Source organism: Pyrus communis, chromosome 1 (genome assembly GCF_963583255.1).
Source record: "Pyrus communis chromosome 1, drPyrComm1.1, whole genome shotgun sequence".
NCBI classification, from domain to species: domain Eukaryota; kingdom Viridiplantae; phylum Streptophyta; class Magnoliopsida; order Rosales; family Rosaceae; genus Pyrus; species Pyrus communis.
In genome coordinates, this window is record NC_084803.1 from 3142946 (window position 1) to 3170226 (window position 27281).

The 27281-nt window shown below is 39.1% G+C and overlaps 3 protein-coding genes and 2 pseudogenes across 3 annotated transcripts; 3 read left to right on the forward strand and 2 right to left on the reverse strand.

Annotated features, from left to right (window-relative positions):
• LOC137739056 (PHD finger protein ALFIN-LIKE 4-like) lies at positions 1-3037 on the forward strand. The gene is made up of 5 exons (XM_068478537.1): positions 1-239; positions 343-375; positions 1103-1331; positions 2097-2229; positions 2477-3037. Exons 1-5 carry the CDS (start codon positions 143-145, stop codon positions 2759-2761), a joined length of 777 nt encoding a protein of 258 aa, XP_068334638.1. The 5' UTR covers positions 1-142; the 3' UTR covers positions 2762-3037.
• A 3097-nt stretch (positions 3038-6134) lies between these two features.
• Positions 6135-7851, reverse strand: LOC137739046 (uncharacterized). The gene has a single exon (XM_068478525.1). It carries the CDS (start codon positions 7273-7275, stop codon positions 6238-6240), a length of 1038 nt encoding a protein of 345 aa, XP_068334626.1. The 5' UTR covers positions 7276-7851; the 3' UTR covers positions 6135-6237.
• A 3303-nt stretch (positions 7852-11154) lies between these two features.
• Positions 11155-13251, reverse strand: LOC137709494 (L-type lectin-domain containing receptor kinase IX.1-like; annotated as a pseudogene).
• Positions 13252-15838: 2587 nt separating this feature from the next.
• On the forward strand, positions 15839-18017 carry LOC137747272 (ankyrin repeat-containing protein BDA1-like). The gene is made up of 2 exons (XM_068487353.1): positions 15839-16494; positions 17006-18017. The coding sequence occupies exons 1-2, from the start codon at positions 15865-15867 to the stop codon at positions 17852-17854; spliced, it is 1479 nt and encodes a 492-aa protein (XP_068343454.1). The 5' UTR covers positions 15839-15864; the 3' UTR covers positions 17855-18017.
• A 16-nt stretch (positions 18018-18033) lies between these two features.
• On the forward strand, positions 18034-18544 carry LOC137709603 (17.6 kDa class II heat shock protein-like; annotated as a pseudogene).
• Positions 18545-27281: the final 8737 nt, after the last annotated feature.

Sequence of the window (27281 nt, forward strand, 5' to 3'; positions counted from 1 at the left end):
CATCTCTCTCTGTCTCCCACACGCCCACTCTCTCTCTCTCTCTCCTCCCTCCTCTCTCTCCTCTCAGACTCAGAGTCAGAGGTCAAAATATTTCCCAACCTTTCCCTCCTCTTTTTTTCCCCCTCTCTGCAATTGTGAAGACATGGACGGCGGTGCTCCGTACAACCCGCGCACGGTGGAGGAGGTCTTCAGAGACTTCAAAGGGCGGAGGGCCGGCATGATTAAAGCTCTCACCACCGGTAACCTTTTCGCTCCAATTTTTTTCTTCAACTCTGTGCTCTTGCTTCAAAATCTATGGAAATTCGATGAAATATTAAATTTTCTTATTTTATGTGGTTGCAGAGGTCGAAGACTTTTTTCAGCAGTGTGACCCTGGTTAGCGTTTTTTCCTTGATTTTATTTCTGTTTTTTTTTAATTGTTTAATTTTAGTGCAGGTGCTGTTTGGTTATTTGACAGAATGGGCTTTTTTTTCCTGAAGGAACTGAATTAGGGTTTTTGTTTAATAATTTCTGGTGTATTTGACACGTGTGTGAAAGAGAGGATTTTTTAGTAATTTAAGAAATAAATCATTAAATAATCTAATTTTTAACTTAAGTTGTTTCCCTTTACAGTTTACTTCATGAATTTTGTACTGGTAGTGAATTTTCACTTTTATTAGCATTCAGTTTTCGGTTTTTTTATTGTTGGTAAATTTATTTGCATTCTCCCGACGCTGGCTCGCAAAGCGGGGAGCGTTGAGTGGGGTTGCTCTTTTTTTATTTTTCAATAATGCAGTATCAGTTGATTCTATAAAAACTCAAAAAGTAAATTCTTTTTTCTTTTGAAAATTATTAGAGGAATGAATTTAGTTGTGTTTATACGTCTAATTCAACTTTCAAAAGTTGAATTGAATTGTCGCGGTTTGATCGGGTATTGACAGAAGTAGTTTGAATTCCCACCTCAAAGACAAAATCAATGTTTCTCAAGGCAGATGGGTTGAAGTGGGGGGTTTTGGGTTCTTTTGTTAAAAAAATTAATGAAAAATGAGAATGCAACTGTTGAAAGCTTCTGTAGCGGTTAATTCTAAAGCCTGAACGTTACCTTAAACATCTTTAATGACAGAGAAGGAAAATCTTTGCCTTTATGGATTTCCAAGCGAGCAGTGGGAGGTTAATTTGCCTGCGGAGGAGGTTCCCCCAGAGCTTCCGGAGCCAGCGCTTGGTATCAACTTTGCGAGAGATGGGATGCAAGAAAAGGACTGGTTATCCTTGGTTGCTGTCCACAGTGACGCATGGTTGCTTGCAGTGGCATTTTATTTTGGTGCTAGGTTTGGATTTGATAAGGCTGATAGGTATGCTTCTTTGTACCATATGATAAATGCGTGGTTTGATTCTGTATGATTCAGTGGATTCGAATTGTGGGTTCAGAGTTGACGTATCACTTGTTTTTAGGTCAGGCCAAGTTCCTGCGTATGGGCATTTGAAATTCTTTCTTTATTCCCAAGAAGTCAAGTCAGGGCAAAATCACCGTCCTGACATTACGTTATCTGTTTTAAAACTTTTTATGTTCCAATATATGTGCACACGCCCATGTGTGTGTTTGCTGTGTAATTCTTCTTTTCAGGAAAACTCCAATGGCCTAATCTTAAGTTTTGGGTTGAGCTGTAGTACAGTTGATACTTTGTGGCCTACTTCCTTGACGACTGTTCACAGCTGTTTTAAATGATTGATTCTGTTCTTTTTGGAAGATGTAGAAGGTGATCGTGCCATAGTTGATAGTTGTGTTATTTTCTTCTGACTTCTTTATTAGGAATGTAGTTGAAGGTGTTTGGATTTTGGATTCTTTTTTCGGTTACCTTTTCTGGATTCTTTTACTTAAATTTTTGATGTATAAGGTTACGTGGCCTATTAATAAAGAGCATCGCCAGAAAAGAGGAATTTTGTATTTCCTTTCTGAGATTGTACTTATGTACCATTGCCTTCATGTGGTGGTTTGGAGTGCTGACTACAATCTAAATCTCATTTTCTAGTGACCTCTTCTAGTTTCGTGTGGCAACTCTGTCGTATTAGTGATCTTGAATTCACTTACCAATACGATGTTGGTATCTACATTGCAGGAAACGCCTTTTTAATATGATAAATGAACTTCCAACAATATTCGAGGTTGTGACAGGGACAGCCAAGAAACAAGTGAAGGAGAAGTCATCAAATTCAAATCATGGCAGCAACAGATCTAAGTCAAACTCTAAGGTTTGGAAAAGGATTGATTGCTAGTTTCTGGATTGTTTGATGTTTCTGCTTATATTTTTATAGTTGTGCCCATGTTGAAACTTTGGTATATTCATAACATATTTACAATGGAAAAATTAACTCTGAAATTTCTGTAAATATTGTGATGCCGTTCCAACATCAGAGTGGAAGATGAATACATTAGTTTTTGGTTTCTGAACAACGTGGCTACATTGTAACTTATTTCATATTTGGTTGGCAAATGCAGCGAGGTTCTGAGCCTCAACCCAGGCATTCAAAGGCATTGCAATCAAAGGACGCAGAGGAGGATGAGGAAGAAGGTGTGGAAGATGAAGAAGAGGATGAGGATGAGCATGGGGAGACACTGTGTGGGGCCTGTGGAGAGAACTACGCAGCTGATGAGTTTTGGATTTGCTGCGATATCTGCGAGAAGTGGTTCCACGGTAAGTGTGTCAAGATCACGCCAGCAAGAGCCGAGCATATTAAGCAGTACAAATGCCCATCTTGCAGCAACAAGAGAGCCAAACATTGATGGTTTTTCTGTGGATACGAATTCTCGTGGTTGACTGCTAATTATCTAGGTCAGGTTTTCTCTCGGTCTCAAGCTTGTAACTTTAGGAAATTTTATCTCGGATCTTTATATGTTGTGTAGGTTGCAAGTCTGCTATTTATTTCAATTGAAGTTAGGATATTTAAACTTGGGTCGGAAACGTTTTCCTCCCTGTGAGTGTGGGACTTGTTATCTGTCTGCGTGAATGTAGTCCAGTGTTTATAAAGTTCGCGTGTCTATTTCACATTTGGATTTTCATCAGATTGTGTCCTATTTGTCTCTGAACTTCGATTCTGAGAGGCGCAAAACGCTTAGTTGAGGGGTGTTAAAGAGGCGAATCTGTTTTTTCTTCATTGCCCTTGTGCTTCGAACTGGAATCAAAGGCCTCTTTGGGATATGAAGTGAAAATTTCGAAGTATAATGCAGAAGCGCTTTGTTGAATCGGGGCTTAATGTCCAGTCTCTGTATAGGTAATGAATTGGCCCTGCCCAAGCCCAAAATGGTGTTTGATTTCAAAGACAATAATAAAGCGTATGTGCTAAATACTTGGTCCTTTTTCGTTGCGGGCCCCCATGTCTTCGGAAATTCACTGATTATAAAAAGTTATGTTGATCTAACGGTTCAGACTTGTGTTCGTGTGTCATATGTATTATATTAAACACTGTTACTCTTAACGATGATATGAAGCATGTACATTGTACATTATCACTTTGGTGTCTCGAGCAAACAGTGCAATATTAAATGTAAAAAGGGTAAAGTACAAAAAATTATCTTAACTATTGGTGTCACAATATTTTTATACTTTATCTTTTAAAATTGATAATATCATACCTTATTATTAGAATTTGATCCAATGTTATACCTTTCGCTACTTGATCGGGGTTTCATTTTCTATTAAAAATTAATAAATATTATTAAAAACTAAAAAAAAATCATTTAATAATTTTTAAATATTAAAATAATAAAGAAAAGTTAAAAAAAACAAAAACAGAAGATGTACCCTCCCCCACCTTCCTCTTCTCTCTCTTCTCCCCCATTTTCATCTTCTTCTTCCTTCCATTCCCCTTCCTGCAACCCAGAAAAAAAGGAGGAAGAAGAAGGGAAAAAAAAAAAAAAAAAAATCGAATCTGCATCCCAACAAGAAGAAGGAGAAGAAGAAGAAGAAGAAGAAGAAAACAAGGAGGAAGAAGACGAAGAAAAAAAAAAAAAAAAAAACCGAATCTGCATCCCAAGGAGGAAGAAGAGGAAGAAGAAGAAAAAAAAAAAAAAAAAAAAAAACTCGAATCTGCAACCCAGAAGAAGAAGGAGGAGGAAGAAGAAAAAAAAAAAATCCCGAATGTGCAAAAGAAGGAGGAAGAAGAAGGAGGAGGAGGAGGAGGAAGAAGAAGGAAAAAAAAAACCCAAATTTGCAAAAGAAGAAGGAGGAAGAAGAAGAAGAAGAAAAAAAAAAACCCGAATCTGCAAAAGGAGGAGGAGGAGAAGAAGGAAGAAGGAAAAGAAAAAAAAAAAAACTGAATCTGCAAAGAAGGAGGAAGAAGGAGGAGGAAAGTGGGATTTTATTATTTTTTTTTTTTACTTTTCTTTTAATATTTAAATTTTTTTTTCTAGTTTTTAATAATATTTTATTTTTTTTAATAGAAAATGGGATCTGGATCAAACTACGTCATCATTTAACTGAAAAGTAAACAGCCAAGTAACTGAAGGTATAACATTGAACCAAATTCTAGAGATGAGGTATGACATTGTCAATTTTAAAAGATGAGGTATGAAAGTGTCGTGACATCAATAATTGAGGTAATTTTTTGTACTTTACTTATGTAAAAAACTTACATATTACATTACATTATCAACCCGTGACCCAAAGAGTCTCATTATCAGTATATCCGTGTTATATAAATCTTTTCAATAGACATTTCAGGGCCAGACTGTCACAGGAAAGAGAGGAAAGAAATCATCTATGGATCTTTTCCACTAAGATCACCGGATCAAATGATCCGGGCCTTTGAAATTTTTTTCCAACGGCTCATTTGTTTTGACCCTTTAAAAATTATAATAATTTTTTACCATTCGTTAAAATTTCAAAGACTTAAATTATTTAATCCGATAATCCGGAAGAGATTTGAAATGTCACATTGAGGACAAGACACTCAGCTGTGAGGGAGGGTGTCACATTGAGGATAAGACAGGGAAAGAAAAGAGAGAGAATATAGGGACAGAGCACGTGAGACCCACTCCGTCCTCTGATGGTCCATAGAAATTTGAGAAAACGTCCAAGATTTGATGGTCCATGGTTATTTGCATTGCACCGGATTCGCAACTCGTTTTGGAGTTTGGGTTCCATTTAAAAACAAAAAGGCTGTTCCACACCGGACGCATATGCTGTCATGGCCTTTTCACACCGTTACCGCCTCCTCTTTTTTTGTTTTTGTTTTATTGCAAGTTTGTTGAACTCATCTGATGAAGCTGATTACAAAATTCATCTTGTCACTCATTTAAATTAGGAAATTTTAACGAAATTTTTTTTGTACTGTTAATTTTAACAAAAAAATCATATTTTTATACTAAAAAATCAATCCCGGTACTATTTACTTTACCATTTATTTTGTCTTTATCGTTAAAACTCAAAGTTTTAAAACCCTTTTCATTAATTTTTCTTTTAAATTATTCATCACGCGACCTAATAAAGCATTCATTAAGCTAGAAGTACACATTTTCATTAAACATGCTTGGCCAACTGGCAGCCAGACATTTAAACCAAAACATATCTATCCCCTTGTATTCAAATTACTTACATAATGAAGTGTCTGTTGAGCCGAAAATTCACGTAGCATTAAGAAAGCTTTGCGAAATGACAATGTGACGAGTCAAATCGAATCCAAACCACTCATCACGCGACATGATAAATGTTCGTTGAGCCTGAAGTTCATGTATGTATTATAGATGATCAGAACGGTGAGTGAAAATATTCTCTTTTTTAACTTAAGAGAGGGGCTACAGCCGAACCACCCACCAACTCCACCCATCAAGTTTTGCACAAGATTTCCACCTACATTTGTTATTTCTGGATAGTGGGCTTACCCACAATAATATTAAGGTAGTTCCAGAAGTGTCTTACATCAACAGATTTTTTCAATCAACATGACAAAGAGATACCACTAGATGATTGCAAGCATATAATCCAAAACTTAGCCCTAATCATGAATGAAAACTTCACTTCTTTCCGATTCTGCTGTTCATCCCCTTCACATTGGACTTACTATAACAAGTCTCAACGACCGACACGCAGTGTTACCAATCTACTAATGCCATATCGTTAGAGCGGAATGAAACTACTTGCACAAAGGGGCAAAACAAATGAAAGAAACCTTCTACACTACGTACAAAGTTACATTACCAGATATGGCAGTAGGCATGCCAATATAACCTAATCAAGGCAAGAAGGATTTGAAATGGCAGCTCTATTGATTCTTGGTAGACATTCTTTTGAGAAACTCATAGGTAGTAACCATGGTTGTGGAAGACATTGCCACTGAAGCCCACCTAGGCCCTAGCCCCCTGTAACAAGCAGCAAACCCTCCTTCCCTCACCAGATTTCTCACCGTCTGCATTATTGTCAGCGGTCTTCTTTGCCCGTTTTCTTCTGCATCCAGAACTTGCAAGCGCGTCTTGACAGTATCCAGCGGCATGGTAATCAGAGCAGAAAACCCACTTGCCATGCCTGCACTGAACGCCTGCACTGCCAGCATTGCTTTGCAATCAGGCCGCAAATTAGACCCGTTGCCTGAGCCACTCTCATCTTTCTTACACATATAGCAACCGTAACCATCCCAAATTAGTCTGTGTGCAACAGAGTAAGAAGCCCACCAAACCGCATTTGAAGGTGCATAAGTCAGTGACGCAATCCCAAATCCCCTGTACAATCCTCTCAATCCATCGGCATGTAAAATTTTCCTAAAAGCATCAAGGCCATTTCTGTACTTATAAGAACTCACATTGGGGAGGATGTGTCTGGTGCTGCTGGTGCAGCCCTGAACCATGAGTCTCTGGCTCACAACATCGATCGGGGTCCAAACTAATTGGGCCGCCATGGCTGAGCTCAACCCTGCAGCAGCATTCGCTATTGCCATAGCTGTAGTATCCGAAAATCCTAATCTAACAGTCACAGTCCCAACATTGCTCTTGGTAACTTCAAGCGCCGTCATGTAAAGCGCTCGAGCCGGAATTGTTCCCATCAGAGAGGTCCCAAAACCTCTGTAAAACCCTTTAGGACCTTCGTAGCGCATGATAGCACAAGACATCTTCAAGCAAGAAATCTGAGTGGGTGACACTTGTTGACGGGTTTTTAACACTACAATTGGATACAGAGCACCTGATACACCAGAAAACAAAGCAGCACCCAGAAAGAAAAACTTGGACTTGTCCAGCATATGCCAATCTATATCAGCTGGGATGTGAATTTCCGAAGCCGAATCGTCCTCGGCCGCGCTCAAGCTCATCTTCGCCACCTTCAAAATTCGATCAGGATACAAAATCCAAACCCCTCTTCCGACTAAATATTTCCAAATCCTTCCCTACCCAACTAAAGATATCGACAAATTTTCGAGAAACACTCAAATCCGATAACAATCAGCAAAGGAAAAGAGTAATTTAGATTTTGAAATGAAGTAAAAATACAATCTTGTAACTTTACAAGTTAACTTTTGCTAAGAAATGAACTGTTAGTAAGAAAAAGAAGAATTTAAAGCGTGATTTGAGAGCTATGGGATTAATTGGGATGTGGGTTTTGCTGGATTTTTAGGGTTCTTTTTCCTCTTGCGCAACCAGATTAGGGACCGCACGTGGATCACCATAAATGGGTCGAACATTTCTTCATGTAAAAACCCCAATCGGTAGTGATGGTTCTTACCAGCAGAGGAAGAAGATCATGGGGGCTCATCTTCATCGTCTTCAGGACTTCATCCTCCGGAATCGACGGCGGCGATTGATGGAATCCCAGCTGCAAATATCTAGAAAGAGGGAGAGAGAGTGAGGAGTAACACAGAAAGCGAAGTGGATTGAGCAAAAGGATTGAGGGGAGAGAGAGGGACTCGAAGGCTTGAGAGTGGACAAGATTTATGGAGTGTAGCGAGGGTTTTTCGGATCGAGAAAGCGGACACGTGTCGATTATCATTTCGAGAACTTTCCAAGATATTAATCGATTTTTAAGAGATTTTTCAATATGATCTGTACACGAAATTGTACACCACACATCATTATATAAATGGTGAGATATGTATGCTAAAATGTTAATAACTTTAAAAATAAAATTTCCTACTATTATTAAAACACATGGTATACTACTACTTATGTTTCCATCACAATTAAAAGTTTCTTCCAGTTTTGGGCTTGTGTCAAGGCTTATGTTGGGATAGGTTTGACATTGATCCGTATGCAATGATGGGTTGATATGTGGGATCGTGGTAGGCATCAATGCTACAGTCAGTTGCCCATCAGTGCCGACACGTAGGTGGAAATTTTGGGGTCAACATCTAGATCACTTGTCTATGTGGCTCCAAACATAATATTTTACACTTACCCCAACTCCTAACATCAAGACCCACCACTACCTTATGTAATGAACTTACTTCCTTTCACACCACCCTCATGACCCATTACATCCGAGTTCTGGATGGCAGGATCTCTCCACACGTAGAGCTTCTCTTCGTGTATCGATTTGCAGGAGAAAGACTTGCATAGCACGTGTGTATTATCGTTTGGCGTCCCATGTTAATAACATAAAGACATATGTTCTTTGCATTATTGGTATGAAACAACACGTGACGGTGTACTCATGTTATATAAGTTGTGCTGAAGAGTAATTTGCATGAAATAAGTTCATTATCACTTGGTGTCGTGATTTATTAGTACAATATCATGCAATAAAACATATTGTGGCAATTAATTTGTTTTATGTAAGTCATTTTTCTTACTATAGCTAGGGGTGAAAAAAATTCCCAAAAATCTCGAACCAAACCGAAAATATATATTATTAATTATTATTATATATATATATATTTATACATATATATTATTCTTTTGTAATTGATGCTAGTAGTTTCTAATTCATGCTCTGAAACCTGGAATGCCCTACACCTTGCATATTTTTCATGTTCTGTTGATATTCATTTGGATTTTATTATTGCTGTTGTCATGAATGATGATTTCAGAAAGCTTGATTCTTTTGTCTCTCAACAGATTGCCAAAAGCGTTTAATGAATTTGAATTTTGACTCTGATAAAAACAGTCAGACATGCTAGTGTTCGATTAAATTGTAGTATGAATGAAATGACATTCCTAATTCATGAATATGTTCTTGAATTATATATTTGAAGAATAATTCATAATTTCATATTTTAATTTGAGATTCCCGATTTGTCCTGAAATCCCGAAAATATTTCGGAATTCCCAAAAATTTGGTTTGGGATTGGTCTTCAAATTCCTATCCCAACAAATTTTGGTTTGAGATTCGAAATACTAGTTTCGGTTCGATATCTTATACCAAACCATCCCTAACTATAGCTATGGATTGTCGTATCATTCATAGCAAGTATTTAACATATCGTGTACTAACAGGTGCTTCTACGAAATGAGATTTTCATTCCGAAATCTCCAGGTGATAACATGAACTAATTATGAAGAGATTTGTTCTTAATTACATCCAGTTGTCATAGTTTAAGTATTAATTAACCTGTAAAGACTTGTGTTTCATTGATGCAGAGACTCCCCAGAGCTGGTGCCATCCACTGCAACGAATCCTTCACGACCGAATCACTCTCTGCCGTTGAAGAATTTAGCACAAACTATGTCTTCAAGCTCTAGGAAAGTCGATAATCTTGACAAATCCACACTTTGATTTCATTACATATGAAATATGGACCAAATTAAACAGGCGAGTTGAATTCGCAACGTTCGTTGCCTCTTCACTTGGCAGCAGCAAAAGCCGATGTTGAAATAGTTAAACGATGGTTGACTGTCAGTAGTGACATGTGCCTCGCAATTGATCTTGAAGGAAGGAAACCCCTCTTCACCTCGCAGCCATGAGAGAGGCCGGCAGGGTTAATGTGTTGAGGGAGCCGCAGCAGCTTGGGACACTGTATGCGAGGGAGAGAGTACGTACACTGTACGTATTGCATTTCTATGCATGTTTGTAAAACATAAATAGTCAGCCTGAGGCTCTCAGCTTATAAGACTCAACTTTCTAACTGATCACTTTATGTGAGAATTTTTTTACGTTTTTGTTGTAACGCATGTTTTCGATATAAAATAAATTGGCAATAAGTGGATTAGAGGCTCAAGATCTTTTAACGCAAGAGCTTCATCTCTAATGTAGGATGTTCTCAACAAAGCCTTCTCACATGGGACCTTTTGTATTCAGTAATTTTTCATCGATCTGCAGACAGTAGAGTTTTTTGCTTATGAATGGTAAAGTGGAGCTAATGCTGCAAAAGTAAACGCTTTACAATATTGGACTTTGGACACTCTCACACAAACTCACAGAGATTTTTAGCGAAACTGTTTCTTTCTTTTTTTCAGAAAAAGAAAGAAAAAAGGGAAATGGCAGCAAAGTCACTTTTAATTTGTACTGGCCAATACAAATTAATTAAAAAATACCATTATTTGGAAAAGCAAAACCACAACCATCAATAAATAACAAGAAAATAAAAAACAGTAGGGACCTGGGTAGCTTAAGTGGTGAGAGAGTAGAAAAATATATTGAAAATTTGACATTACCCTTCGAAACTATATTTTCCTCTACTAAAATCCATCTCTTTTTGTTTTCTTGAATAAAGCCCATTGGCTAGCCTCCAACTAATTCATTAGTATAATATTTTATAAGTACGTAAATTAATTTAAATGTAGGTAAATTAGTATAATATTTGTGTGTAGGTAATTACATGATTCAAAATGCAGGTAAATTAGTATAATATTTTATAAGTAGATAAATTAATTTGTATGTAGATAATTACATGATTCAAACAAATTTTTTTTCTGTACAACATGTCTTTTTTTTTTTTTTTTTTTAATTTGGTAAATTAATTTAAATATATTGCTAATATATATGACACAAGAAAGGTAAAATATCCATATGGATTTAATTGCTCATCATAATTAGGATGAGTAATAACATTTATTGACCAAATTAGGATTTTGTGGCATAAGTTGTAAATGTATTGTAATAGTTGGTTATACATTTGTCTACGTGGCAGTCTATTTGAAATTTGGATTTTATTTGAATGTTTAAATTTAGATGATTTTTTATTTGGAAAATAGGAATTTCAAGGGTCTATATCTCAAGGACCCAAAAATATATTACAGTGAAATACGTTATACAAATACTACGGTATGTATGAGGAAGAAGTTGTAGTGTTGTAAGATCCATGGCATGACGCTTCAGTTTGTCCTCCTTCTTCAGAGACAGTAACATTAATATCAGAGAACAACATTGAAAGTGATCTTGGAAGAGGAAAATAGGTGGCAACCGGCATCTTTGACGGGAGAATGGGCAACGGAACCTCGAAGGTGAACATTTGCATCACTTGTTGCATTGAAGGCCTCATACTGTATCTGGATGAGCACACCATAGCCCTACAATCATCAAGCACTCAAATTGTTTCTTATCGAAAACTCCACCGAGTTTTGGATCAGCTGCTTCAATAACTTTATCTTCTCCATAGAGATCCCAAACCCACTTCACCATGTTAACTCGAGTATGATCAATAGGTTTCCGCCCGCACGCAATCTCCAACGCAACAATTCCGAAGCTATACACATCCGACTCCTTGCTAGCCTTTCCGGAGATAATGTATTCAGGAGCCATGTATCCCATGGTTCCAGCTAAAGCCGTAGTTTGTGGTTCCTTTCCATGGTCTACAAGTCGTGCTAACCCAAAATCTCCAAGTTTCGCGTTGAAATTCGAATCCAACATAACGTTGCTGGATTTAATGTCCCTATGCAGCACACATTGCTCCCATTCTTGATGAAGATATTGCAACCCGGCTGCCACGCCTTGAGCAATTTTGTATCTTACCTCCCAATTCAAGAAGCTTGTTTCCTTGAACAAATGAGAATCTAAGCTTCCATTGGACATGAACTCGTACACAAGTAGCAGTTTTTTTTCGTGGCACCAACCGATGAGTTGAACCAAATTCCGATGCCTAAGTCGACCAATGATCCTCACTTCTGCCGCGTACTCCTTCAATCCTTGTTTTGACGCTCTCGATATCCTCTTAACCGCAACGAATGAGTTCAAGTCTTGTATGAAGCCTTTGTAAACACCACCGAACCCTCCCTCTCCTAGCTTTTCTTCCTTGGAAAAAACACTCGTGGCGTGAGCCAATTCACTATATGAAAACTTCCTTGGGCCAGAGGTTATGATCCCCTTTTCAAAATCATCGTCCATGATCAAGTCAAGACCGGAAGGATATTCACAATCACTACTAATTTCTTCTCTCTCTCTCTCTCTTCTTCCGCAAGATCTTGGACCAAAGCAACCGTAATCCACAAACCAAGATAATTAAAGACCCACCAATACCCATCCCAACCGCCATGCGGCCATTTCTTGATGATTTGGTGGTGCTCTTGTGATGTGCATCATCAAGCAGTGAAGTTGAATTAAAACTCCATGAGTTGATTTTGTGCATAGCATAGAAACGACCCGTTTCACCGGTGAACCCTACAACGACCAAATCGGGCAAGTAACGAGTCAGATCAACCGTGTAATTGAGATAGCTCATCACTTGGACTCCATTTGCATTACAAGTAGTGAAGGCAACGCTAAGATTTTTTGATTTGGAATCGTAATTAATGAAAGCAATATTGATCCTTCCATTAACAAAACTTCCATTCCAAGGCTTTGCAATCCTAGACTTGACCGAGTTGACGTCGATACCAACATGATCGCCGATGGGGTCTTGAATGTCCGGCTGGTCGTTATAGTGGATATCAAACTCAACCGCCACATAAGGATACAGACTTGTGTTCACGGTGACCCCAAGTGGATGTACGGGAAGGCCCATACTGAGAGTGTGTTTCGCTAGTTTGCGGTTGAGTATGGAGGCGTTTGGCGCTATGAAGAAGGCGAAACCGTTGCCGTAGTTGGTTTCGTTTTGTGAGTCTATGACAAATGTGAAGTTTGTGGTGAAATCAGCGAGCTTTCCTGTGGCGTTTTGGCGGAGGAGAAAGGGTTGGCTATAGGTGGCTCGACCAGCGCTGCGAGTCTTGTTGTCGTCCGCAGCGCTTTTGGTGAGCCGGAGGAACCCGTCTGTGTAAGCATCTCCCTCTAGAGATATATTGGCCGTGAGGGGTGGAAAACTCGAGAAATTGAATGTTAACGGAGTTGCACTAGGGTTGAAGAGAAACAAGAGAAGAAGGAGGAGGAATATTTGAAGTTGTTTTTGCTTTGGTGAGAAATATAATTCACTGACAAATTCCATTTTTGTTATTTGAAGCTATTCAGTGATCAGCTTTGCTCGCAGAAATATTATTACACTCATCCAAAAACTTAGTGGATCCTATCCGTGCTGAAATCAAAATAAATACTTAGTGGAGCTAAGGTAGCTTGGAATGCACTAGGTAGCCCCTTACTTTCTTTAATTCTACTTTTTGGACTAATTGAAAGTGCTGGTTGATTTTTGTTTGTAGAACGATAGATTTATTTGATTATATATTAGATTAGGGAGTCGTCAAGTTTCAAACTCACGTTCACGTTATGGTACAAGGGCAACACTCTTCTAGTAAAAGGCCACTTGTACGGGTTGTTTTACTATATAAAGATTAGCACTACGAAAGTGCAAGTAGCTTTCTCATTTTGACAACAAAAAAAGGAAAAACAAAACTTCTACTCATGCCATGTGTATGGGACCAACACACAAAACTAATAAATTTGATAACTTTTTTTATTGACAAATTTTAATTTTAATTATGCCAACAAATTAAAGAGAGAAATAGTGGAATTCTTATAATTAAATTTTAGTTTTGAGTATTGATAAAAAAAATAATAATTAATTTTGAGTCCGAGTAAAATGAGAAGACAAGTTCAACTCAATTACTTGGAAAGTGGACATGAGTCAACAGCTCATGTTTGGTATTTAAGCAAAGAAGCCAAGTTCAACTCAATTACTTGCATGCGAATTTACACATACCATTCACATGCAATATTTTTTCTCAATGGATGACAGGCTACCGTTGATTGACATCATATGAATTTTACCAAGCATAATCTTGGTTCTGATTGCACGTAGGGTTACCGCTCTTTTTTTCTTTTTTTTGGAAGAAAGGTAATATTATTACCAACAACACAATATAATTACAAAGGAAGGGTCCAATTACAATAAAAGCACAAAATAAGATATGGACCCCCAAAACAGAGCCCAGACAAAGATTTTGAGCCCACAAACCAAACAACAAACCTTAGTCCTGTAAGAACCGCCGCCATTGAAGCATCTATGAGATATCCCCGAAAACCTGATCTCCAAACAAACTACAAAGATCTAGCCAACCAACTTCACATAAGTGATGGAAAACATGACTACAACATCCTCCACAAAGCACCACACAACTCGGAACCACAACCACAAACCAAAGGAAGCTAGTGAGAGATGACCCACTAGCAGCAAGGTCATCTAAGGCAACAAAGCCACTGAAGAGAAATCCATGGGAGGTGGTGGTGTGAACATTCGAGCCGAAGCTCTATGCACTTCCCGGTAGAATTGCGTCAAAACGTGTTGACAGGTTGTGGCTACAAATCTGAAAATATATGGGTCGAGGAAATCCGGAGCCAAAATGGAAGAGCAGGAAGAGGAAGGAAGAAAACCATGGAGGTGGAAGATGGGAGATAGACAAATCAGAGACAATTAGCGAAAAATGCAGGAAACTAACAACTGGAAAAGGAAAAGAAAGCACAGGGTGACAACAACCACCTCACACGCAGGTGAAAACAAACTCTCACAGAGAGGATAGAAGATCTCTCACGAAGGAGAGAAAAGTTCAATACCATTCACGCGTAGGGTTTTCATCTAGCTTTAGCGGTTTAGGGTTGGCAATCACATCCATGGCCCTTGTTTTGTCAAGTTGTATCACAAGTTTGCCACTTAGTAATACAGTTCAGTGGATTCTTCTTCACTTTGTAAAAGAGATTTTATGTTTGATTCTTATCAAATGTGAATTTGAATTGCGTTATTGATAATTTATTGTTGAGCTCAACCCACTTTCTTAACTTTTTAGTGTAGATTGTTTGTTAAAACAAAAAAACTTGTATCACAGATTTTACGAAATTTCACAAAGTAATTTGATAAATGTGAACTATATAGCTTATGATTTTTTTTTTCTTTTTTCAAATGCAATTGTTGATTCCTAAATTGTTTAGACAGTAAGGAAAATAGAAAATTAGAAAGCAAATGGTTCCCATAAGGTTTCTAGATGAAAACCATTACTTGTCCCTCGCACGTGTGGTTTCATGTTGACTCAGCCTCACTTGGTCCAACTTGAAGGCGCAGAAAGGTCTATAAAAAAATTAAGAAAATTTAAACAAAAGTAATTCGTTGTTAATCAGAATTAGAATTAGAATTTAATATATATAAATTATTTAAATATAATATAATATCAAAACAAAAAATAAATGATCGGAATCCAAGTATTATCTCATATTTACTTGGACGGTATTCTCGACCAAAAAAAACTTGGACGGTAACGTTTTTTAGGCTACTAATTTTGACGGTTTGACCTCCCCTCTTTGGGGACATGGGTCATCCTCGGATCTTCTTTGTAAGGATTTAGAGATTAATCAATTATGTTTGTTCATTGTACATCGTACGATTATAAATTATTTTAAATTTTAAATTGAATATAAATAGTACTTAACGAAAACTGATCACATAATATATGATGAACTGACATGATTAATTGATCCTCTAAATTTTAACAAAGAAGATCCGGAGATGATCTTATTCTCCACTTTGGTACCACCAAACTAACGGCGTCCGTCAACTTCTGCTCGCCTCCGTCTCCGTTTTGTATTTCGCACGCAAAGCATCAGCGCGAGATGAAAAATGAAGCTGCTGTGTTTGTTAGAGGAACAGAGAGAAGAAGAAGCAAAACAGAGAGAGAAGGTCATGCAGAAAGAGCTCCATCGAGCCGCCGTGCGGGGCTCCGTCGACGTACTCCTCGAACTCCTCACAGAAGACCCTCAAATCCTCAGTAAGCCCGGCCCATCTCTCTCCGACACCCCCTTACACGTCGCCTCGCTTCTGGGTCACTCTGCTTTCGCCAAAGAGTTACTGAGTCGGAATCCCGAACTCGCCGCCCAGTTAGATTCCCGCGGCTCTTCGCCTCTTCACCTGGCGGCGGCAAAAGGGTCGGTGGAGATAGTGAAAAGTCTGGTGCTGGTCAACCCAGATCTGGGTTTGGTCTGGGATCGCGATGGGTTCACTCCCCTGCATCTGGGTGTGATCAAGGGGCGAGCTGCGGTGGTGGCTGAGTTGGCCCGAGTCATACCGGCGGCGACTCGGGTTTTGACTCAGGGAGGCGAGAGTGGGCTGCACTTGTGTGTGAAGCATCACAGGCTGGAGGTGTTGAAGGTTTTGGTGGATTGTATTGGGAGAGGTGATGAGTTTGTGAATTGGAGGGATGGCGATGGCAACACAGTCTTACATGTTGCTGTGGCCAAGAAACAATTAGAGGTAATATTTCCTTAATTTTTGTGGAATAAAGTTTTATCTTTTGAAATCAAAATTAGTTAATTCAGTGGGAATAATTAGACTTTTATCTGAAAGAAGAAAACTTCAAAATTTCAAGAATTCTATGAATATTAGTGAAGAAAAACTTCAATTCCATTTAACTCACATTGTAAGGAAGAACTTCCCTGTACCTGGAATGCTACGATGATGGAATTTAAAGCTAATCACGCAGTGCTGTGTGTTTGGCGTTGCGTGACTGAATTGGGATGCTACCGTAGCATCCCAAGCCAATCATGCGGTGTTGTATTTGGAAATGCATGACTGAATTGGAATGCTACCGCAGCATCCCAATCCATTCGTGCATGCTGTGGTTGATAATGCGTGATTGGGTCGGAGTACTGTCGTAAAATCCCAAGTTAGTCATGCAAATTAACTTGTGTGTTTTGCAATGCGTTTTTAGACTGAGATATCATATTTTTTCATTCTCAATGAAAAGTGTGGAAATTTTGTGCAGGTTATAAAATATTTGCTGACTAATACAAAGATAGATGTAAAAGCCCAGAATGCGAATGGTTTCACTGCATTGGACGTCTTATCTCATAGCACTAGAGATTTAAGAGACTTGGAAATCAAACAGTGCCTTCAGAAAGCTGCAGCTCCAGGAATCAACAAGTCACGATCCGTTGCGTACGAGCCGGAAATGGATTCAATTCGAGTATCCAACTCGATCTCAATGCAGCCGCTAATGTCGAAGAGAATGAGTATAAAGGAAATAGTTAAGAAGAAGGACATTGATTGGTTGGGAAGGAAACGAAGCTCGTTAATGGTTGTGACTTCCCTAATTGCGACAGTGGCATTTCAAGCTGCATTATCCCCGCCAGGCGGTGTATGGCAGGATGACTATTTCGAATACTCCAATGGCACCGCCGTGGAGCGTCCGCACACAGCCGGGCAGTCAGTGATGGCAAATACAGAGCCCCGTAATTATGGACAGTTCATGATCTTCAACACGATTGCTTTCCTTGCATCATTGAGCATAATTCTACTGCTGGTGAGCGGATTGCCTATGAGGCGGAAGAGATTGATGTGGCTTCAGATGGTGATCATGTGGATTGCAATAACGGCACTGACGGGTACCTATTTTATCGGATTAATCATCATGACACCGAATAAGAGAAAGGGTAGCTATCTGTACTATGTGACACAAGTTTCTGTGCTGATATGGCTGGCGTTGATGGGGATCGTGTTCATTGGTAACGTGATTCGGGTAATCATATGGCTTCTTAGAAAGTATGGATACATGGAGCAGAAAGAAACAGATGATTCACTCTACGTAGACGACGAAGACAATGACGAAATTTGAATACGAAGATTGTACTGATAAATTTTGAGTTGCTGCTCTTCTGGTTGCGATGGGATGTTCTTGTTTCGTTTTGCTTTGCAGCCTCTAGAACTCTTGCATGTTCTCTGTAATTCCTTAATCACTCTATAAATACATCAATCTGATCCTCCATTTTCCACACTAATAAATTCTCTGCTAATCTCACACAATTTGCGTTAACATGGATTTGAGAAACGCGGGAAACAATTTCTTCACAATCTTGGAAGACATGCTGGACTTGGCCGATCAAGGGCCCGAAAAGTCCCGAAACGCCAAGAACCCGTCTCGGGCATATGTCCAAGACGCGAAGGCAATGGCGGCCACTCCGGCGGACGTGGTGGAGTATCCAAACTCGCACGCGTTTGTGGTAGACATACCCGGAATCAAAGCCAATGAAATTAGAGGAGACAACGTTTTGGTGGTGAGCGGGGAGAGAAGGCGAGAAAAAGAGGAGAGGGTGGGATGAAGTATTTGAGGGTGGGGAAGTTTATGAGGAAGTTTGTGCCGCCGGAGAATGTAAATTTGGAGACGATTTCGGTGGTGGCTCAAGGCGGCGTGCTGACGGTGAGGGTGGAGAAGCTGCCTCCGCCAGAGCCCAAGAGGGCCAAGAGCAGGGCCGGTCCTGAGATTTTTGGTGCCCAGTGCAAAAGCTCAAAATGTACCATTTTTTAATACGTAAACATGTACATGCCCAATACAGATTGGGCATCTCTAACAAATAAAGAAGCCAAGATCCAGTCATCGAAGTGTTGATAAATACTAATTGTAGTTTGTTTTATTAATCTGTAATTTGTTAGTTTTGTTAAGGGCATAAATGTAATATGTCAGAATGCCCACAGCTATATATAACAAACTCTGTGTAATTATTCAGTATGTTGAATAACAAGAAATCATTCCTTTCTTATATGGTATCACGCCCTTTTCACCTCACGGTTTTCTCTCTCTCGATCCTCTTCGCTTCCAATTTCTGACTTCTCTTCTCAATCCCTGCTGCGATTCTTCTCTACTCTTCTTCGATTGCATCTTCGATCTTGTTGATCGGTGTATTTTTCTCTGCAATCAGAAATGGCGTCACCGTCAGAATCGTCTTCTCCCGTTGCGTCGGTGCAAGCTGCAAACCCTAATTTCTCCAGTTCTGCGCCGCCTTCGAATTCGTATGCCTCTCTTACCATACAAAACATTGGCAGTATGGTGCCAATCAAACTCAAACGCTCCAATTATCTGCCATGGCGTGCCCTATTTGCCCCAATTCTGCGTCGGTATAAGCTTCTGAGTATTATCGATGGTACTGAGGTGTGTCCCTCCTCTCTTCTTCCTGATCGTTCTATTAATCCAAACTTTGAAATTTGGTATGAGAAAGATCAGAATCTTCTCATTTGGTTGAATTCTACTTTGTCTGAAGAAGTGATTCCTTTCACTGTTGGTGTCTCCTCGTCTCGGGATCTATGGCTTAAACTTGAGCAGCGTTTTGGAGGTGTCTCTGATGCTTACATTCATCAGTTACGATCTCGTCTTCAGTCTATTCAGAAAGGTTCACAGTCAATTTCTGATTATCTTCAACAGATCAAGGAACTTTCTGATGCCTTGATGGCAGCTGGTGCTCCCGTCACCGATCGTGATCTAATTACAGCTACCCTGGCTGGCTTACCTGATGAGTTTGAATCTTTTACTGATTCACTTCTTCTTCGTCTGTCCACCACTACCCTGGATGAGTTGCATGGCTTATTACTCACCAAAGAACTCTCTATCTCTCGAAGGAAGAAAGCTATTTCATCTAGCCTCACAGAGCCTTTCCATGCATTTGCTGCTCAATCGCAGCCTTCTCTCTTGCCTACACCACCACCACATCAAGCACTTGCTGTTCAACCTCAGCCTTTTCGTGGAAATTATCGTGGCAATCATCGTGGCAATTACAGAGGCCCTGCTCGTGGCCATCGTGGCTACTTTAAAGGCAATAATTTCCGTGGCACTAATTTTCGTGCCAATACCTTTCGTGGTGGCCACTCTCAAGGCTCTGGTGCTCTCAATTGTCAAATATGTGGATCACATAGTCATGAAGCTATTGACTGTTTTGATCGCATGAATCCGGATATTTTTGGCAAAGTTCCTCCAGCCAAACTTGCTGCTATGTGTGCACATTTTTCCTCCAAGCCTGCTCCTTCTTGGCTTATTGATTCGGGTGCAACTTCACACATTACCAATGACATTTCTAATATTTCATCTCCTGCTCCATATCGTGGTGAAGACAAGGTCTATATTGGTGATGGTAAAGGTTTGAAAATTAACCACATTGGTTCCTCTTTTTTGCACACTCCATCTGCTAGTTTTAAGCTGCAAAATGTTCTTCATGTACCACACATGCAGCACAATTTACTTTCTGCATATCAATTTCTCAAAGATAATTACTGTTCCTTGACACTTAATTCTGATGGATCCTTTGTAAAGGATCGTTCTACGGGGAAGACGCTTTTGCGGGGACCGGTTAAGGATGGTTTTTATCCCCTGCACTGTTCATCTCCATCACCTCCGTGCTCTGCTGCTCTACCTACTGCCCTCATCAGTCTCCAAGCACCAGTTTCAGTATGGCACAGTCGTCTTGGCCATCCTTCTTCATCAATATTCAAGCGTGTTCTGTCAAAGAATAAAATTCCTATTACTGGAAGATCTTCAGTGGACTTTTTTTGTTCCAACTGTGCTCTTGCCAAAAGTCATAAGCAATCTTTCAGTTCTACTAGTTCTCATTCTTCTTCAAGTTTAGAACTTTTACATTGTGATCTTTGGGGCCCTGCTCCTGTTATGTCAGCAAGTGGTTATAGGTACTATCTGTTACTTGTGGATGATTACAGTAAATACAGTTGGTTCTTTCCATTAAAGTCCAAGTCTGAAGTGTGTTCTGTAATAGTTGAGTTCAAGAGTTATGTAGAAAATCTTCTTGGTAATAAAATCAAAGTTCTTCGTTCTGATTCAGGGGGTGAATTTACTAGTACTGCACTACAGAATTTTCTCCACACTCATGGTATTATTCATCAATTTAGTTGTCCCCACACACCTGAACAGAATGGTTGTGTTGAACGGAAACATCGTCATCTTGTAGAGACTGCTCGTACCCTTTTGGTTGCTTCTAATGTACCTCATGTTTTCTGGGTAGAAGCCTTCTCAACTGCTATATACTTGATTAATCGGCTTCCCATTTCTGGCTTATTGCAATCTCCATGGGAGTTATTATTTCATACTTTACCTGATTACAGTCGCCTCAAAGTATTTGGTTGCAGCTGTTTTCCATGGCTTAAGCCTTACACAACCTCCAAACTGGACAGTAAAAGTAAATACTGTGTGTTCTTGGGGTACAGTCTTCAACATAAGGGATACCGATGCTTAGATCCTTTAACACAGCGGGTCTATATATCTCGCCATGTTGTTTTTGATGAATCAACATTTCCATTTCAGCATTCTCAACCATTGTCCACGTGTGATTCTCGGATAAATGCAGCCTCTCCAATTGTTCCCTCCATGGATTTGCAGTTTACTATTCCTAAGAGTACATCCTCTCATTTTTCTGCACCTGTCTCGTCAGTTAATCATGGTGTGTCCTCTGCTGACTTGCACAATCATCATGCTCCTACTCTGCATGCTCCCCATTCTTCTTCACATGTCGCTCCTGTTCATCCACGTCCTGCCACTACTGCCACCCATGCTGCTACTACTGATCATTCACCTATTGCACCTCTTGACTCACATGCCACTACTGTTGCCTCACATGTCCCTACTGTTGACTCACATGCCCCTACTGCTACCTCACATGCAGCTCCGGTTCCTTCTGTTTCTGCTACTGTGAACAATAGTCATCCTATGACTACACGGTCCAAAGCAGGAATTTTCAAACCCAAAGCATTCTCGGCAACCAACCATCCTCTTCCCTCTTCTATTGAGTTTGTTCCCAATACTTATTTGCAGGCCTCTAAGCATGCTCACTGGAGAACTGCCATGCAAGAAGAATTTAATGCTTTGCAATCTACAGGCACTTGGGTTCTTGTCCCTTCTTCTCCTCTTCAAAATGTTGTTGGTTGTAGATGGGTTTTCCGGATTAAGAAACATCCTGATGGTTCTATTGATCGATACAAGGGTCGACTTGTTGCCAAAGGGTTTCACCAACAAGAGGGCATTGACTATAAGGAAACCTTCAGCCCTGTAGCCAAGCCTGTTTCTATTCGTATACTATTGTCTCTTGCTGCTCAGTTTAATTGGTTTTTAAACCAGTTAGATATTAGTAATGCTTTCTTACATGGGGATTTACAAGAAGATGTTTTTATGCAACAGCCTCTTGGGTTCAGTGATCCCTCATTTCCCAATCATGTTTGCAAGCTTCAAAAATCCCTCTATGGTCTTAAACAAGCTCCCAGGGCTTGGTTTGACAAATTATTTCAAGTATTGCGCTCCTTTGGTTTTGAGCAGTCCTCTTCCGATGCTTCTATGTTTGTTTTACAAGCTCCAACCTTGGTTATCATTCTGGTATATGTTGACGATATCTTAGTCACTGGCCCCAATGCTAATCTTTGTCAACATTTTATCAACAAACTGAGCAGTGTATTTCCAGTCAAAGATCTGGGCTCCTTACACTATTTTTTGGGTCTTGAAGTGCACAGATCTTCTGAGGGTATATTTTTACATCAAGGAAAATATTTACTTGATCTTCTTCAAAAGACCAACATGGATGGCGCCAAACCCTGTTCTACTCCCTTAGGGACGGCCAAACTTGATCATACAGGTGTACTTTTGTCTAATCCCACAGAGTATCGATCCTTAGTGGGTGCCTTGCAATATCTCACCTGGACGCGACCAGACATATCCTTTGCAGTAAATCAAGTATGTCAATTCATGCATGCTCCCCGAGATTCTCATCTTCAAGCTGCTAAAAGAATTCTCAGGTTTATGAAAGGTACTATTACCCATGGATTATGGTTTAAACCAGGAAATCTTCATCTTACAGCATATTCAGATGCTGATTGGGCAGGGTGTACCTTTGACAGAAGGTCCACCAGTGGCTACTGCGTCTTTTTTGGTTCTAATTTGATCAGTTGGAGTGCCAAGAAACAGTCCACGGTTGCCCGCTCCTCTACTGAAGCTGAGTACCGGTCTTTAGCTCACACATCGGCAGAAATCACATGGATCTGTAAAGTTTTCAGAGATATTGGTTTTTCACTACCTCAGATTCCTCATCTGTGGTGTGATAATATCTCTGCAATCTCTTTAGCTTCTAATCCTATTTTCCATGCCCGAACTAAACATATTGAAATTGACTATCATTACATCCGTGAACTTGTTCTTGCTCATCTTATCAAGCTTCAGTATGTTTGTAGTCAAGATCAATTGGCCGACATTCATACCAAATCTCTGTCCCGGCAGCGCTTTCTCTATCTTCAATCCAAGCTGTCTCTTGGTCCTTTTGATGCTTCCAAGTTCAGCTTGAGGGGGTGTAAAGAAGCCAAGATCCAGTCATCGAAGTGTTGATAAATACTAATTGTAGTTTGTTTTATTAATCTGTAATTTGTTAGTTTTGTTAAGGGCATAAATGTAATATGTCAGAATGCCCACAGCTATATATAACAAACTCTGTGTAATTATTCAGTATGTTGAATAACAAGAAATCATTCCTTTCTTATAACAAATTCCCCTAATAACAAGTAAAATCCTCAATTACAAGCATAAACCTCAATTACAAATTGGGTTCATAACAGAAGGGCAGTCTTGGGAGTTAAAGAACCGAGATGCTTCTCTAACAGAGAAGAATCTGGGGAGTACAAAGTGTGGGTGGAGAAAAGCAAGTAGATGGAATTAAAAATGGGAACAGAAAAGTAGGGAAATAAATTCGAAAAGTGGATTGAGGGTTTGCAAAGTGAAGCATACCCGATTCCTGGAGGTCATCTTCGCAAAGTCATTGTGCGGCCCAGTTTCAATGAGAGAGGGAGAGAGAGAGAGATTGCAATGGCAAAGAGGTGGGATTTATCAAATTTGCAGAGCTTGGGAGAAAAGAACAGACGACAGGGTAGTGGGGAAAACAAAGTGGGGGTGGGGAATCGAAATCCGGGCCCCTTATGTTATTATTATTATTATTTTAATGCTCAAAATCTGGGTCTTTCTGTGTATTGTCAAACTTGGGCTTTTGCCCTCCAACTTCTATTTTGGGCTGGGTAATTTTTTTATACCTATTTTGGGCTATGGACATTTTTTTTATACCTAATTATTTGTTTTTTTTTTTTTTGTGATGCCTCTTTGGGTTTTGAGCCCCGAACAGTTGCCCTGGTAACACCGGGCCTGGCAAGAGTATTCAGGTCAACGTGGCTTGAGGTTGAAGATGCATATTTAAACTTGATTGCAGAGGAGAAAACACAGTATTTTTTACCTAGACAACTTAATTAACTCCTGGTAACGCTCCCGTTCCGAGATAAACTCCGCACTCCCTTTCTCCCTCCTCCTTCTTAATCCTACCTAACTGTTGGCAAAAAAATCAAGCACTCGTGTTATGAACTATATATACATGGCCAAGAGAGCTTTTATATGGACCTTAACATATTGAAGGTGATATTTGCTGACACGTTTATGATTTTGAAGTCTATGTTGAAAGGAAAATTTTGCATTTCCTTGGTACTCATATCTATTACTTTTTATAGATACAAAAATATATAATTCCTTGGCATTTGATATAGATAGCCACATCATTTGAAAAATTTGCAAAACCCAAGAAAATGAAGGAGAAAAACTCCTCATATACTACAATCATCATTAAATTAACTAGTTTTTCTTAATTATTAGTTTATTAAATAATGAATTAAATTTAAAAATCTGATTAATTCAAATGATGTGACTATTCACATCAAATACCATCTAAGATGGTATGAAAATATAGTACAAAAACATTGTATGAATAACATTACTCTAATTTTGGAATGCATGCATGCAACAAAGAAATAGCATCCACGTGTGCGGTGTATGCTTGCCATATCTGCTCATGCATTTATATCAGCTCCGGTAGCACCTGGCACGCGGATCCCAAACCTCTATATGGACTCCCACGTAGCAGATATCCAAGACCAAAACAACCGATCTCCAACTCCACGGAATAAGTGAAGAACAGACTACACAAACACTTGTCAAATGTACACCAAACTACTCTTTACAAATACCACCGCTTCATATTTTCCCTCCCTCTATATTATATTTTCCACCTTAATTCGTTCAATCATTTTCAGGAGTTTTATATCAGATCATCGTTGTCACGAGTAGGAGGTGATGAGCCAGGTTATGAGCCTGAGGAACATGGGTTTCGATCCCAGCCTTCTGGAGACCCTGCACGACTTGCTTGGTTTCGATCCCAGCCTTTTGGTCATGTCTACCTCTCTCGGTTTTTGCCTTTTGGGTTTTCATAAATATAAGATAAAGGAAGGAAAGCTTGTATGCTTAGTGTCGTGTCGTTTAATATCCACATAATGTGTTTAATATAGATCCACATATTAGCACAGGTAATACGTATTACTTGTGGTATTGGTCGTGTTCATTATTTATACACTGGACTTGGAATCAATTTTATCGCTTCAAAACAAAATTAAAACAAAATAAATAAAGAATAAATGTACACCAAAAAAGGAATAAATAGGTATTCCATTGTTTATACAGCTGGAGTTGAATCAATTTTATCGCTTCAAAACAAAAAAAGGAATTAAATAGATAAAAAAAACTACTGCCCAGTGCCCACCCTGAGATGCAGTCCGACAAGTAGTCGATCCCGGCCTCCAACCCGACATCCATCTGTCTGTCGTCCCTCCCTTTCATTTCCTCTCACTGTCGCATATCTGTTTGATAATGATTTTGTGGTCATATATGTGCATGGTTTTGTGGTCATGTGTTATTTGCGAATGATGCATGTTGCGTTCTGTCTCACGCTCTTAATACGAGTATCATGAGTAAAACTATATATTAGTGAAATAAGTGTACTGGTTAAGCGTTGCAAATCAAGTACTAGTGAAACTATACATATGCTACTTTATGTCAAATAAAACTTAGAAATCTCTATCACCATTTTTCTTCGGCTACACATTGTTTTTCGGTTCTTATAAATTATAACATTAGTTTGTACAATAATATGTGGTGTTCAAACCCTTTTAGGTATATTGATAAATCTTTCCTAATTTAGAGTTGCCTTGCCTCGCTGGCTCACAATTAACTAAAGGACTGGTCATGGTGAATACAATTAGAGTGATCATTTTTACACTATTTATGAAGGTTCACTTAACTGCTTATCCCCATATATATATTGGTAAAAGCTTATTTTATTAAACACCAACAAAAAACATACATCACACCAAAGGCCCAAAGACTACTTATCAACAAACAAAAGTAGGCCTAAAACACTAGAAAATACAAAATGAGCCCAAAAACAGTTAGGCCCAAACTTAACATCAACCATCTGAAACCAGAAGCTTCAACAACTTTTCACAACTTTCTTCACCATTCCAATGCCAATCGATCCATCTGATTCCTTGTCCACAGCTGAGCACTGCCTCAACAGACGCCATATAAACCCCGATTTGCTACATGAGCACAACCATAAATTAGGGATAGTTGACAATTAAGCGAGAGAAGCCAACTATCAGTATGAAGCTCTTGGAAACCCACGAACGACACTGCTGGAACTGACATACAACAAAGAAAAAGTGGTGGTGTTGGAAACACCCGAGTCGGTGGATACGCCGAAAGTCTACGCACGATCTTAGTAGGATGCATGGAAAAAGATCAAAGCAAGAAAGAGCCATGAAGAGTAATGCCCCTGGATATAGAGGAATAGAATAGATCGGAGTATAAATTTGGGAGACAAAGCAGTAGAAGCAAGGAAAACAAAAGAGAAAGAAAGTAAGAAGGAAACGGTAACTGATTCCCGGGCGAAGCTAGGGCCGGTGTCACCGGGTTTTTTTTTTTTTTTTTTTTTTGAACGCCTCACACAAAAAATGAGAATAACTCTCAACTTGAGAGAAAAGCTCTCACCACGGGAAGAAATTTTTTCTTCTTATCTATATAATTTGAACTTAGAAAAATATCACTAAAGTTTCTAACCATAAAAAAACGAAAAATACCTTTGGATGGCGATTAAATGTCTATTATGTATTAGAATTGTTATTAGCATTTTAAAACTTTTATTTTGCACCTTCACAAGTGTAATTTTTCTACTTATAAAAATTTTAGATAGCAAAATAAAATATTGGAGCGGCACCACCAACCATTCTCTTTATTATTTAGTACTATTTTCCATATATCGTCCTTTTTATTTCCCCAAAAAATCTGGAGAATGACTAAAGAAGCCCTGCCTCTAGTAAAAGTTTTAAACCTTCCAAACCGTTCTAGACGCTCATAGAAGAAT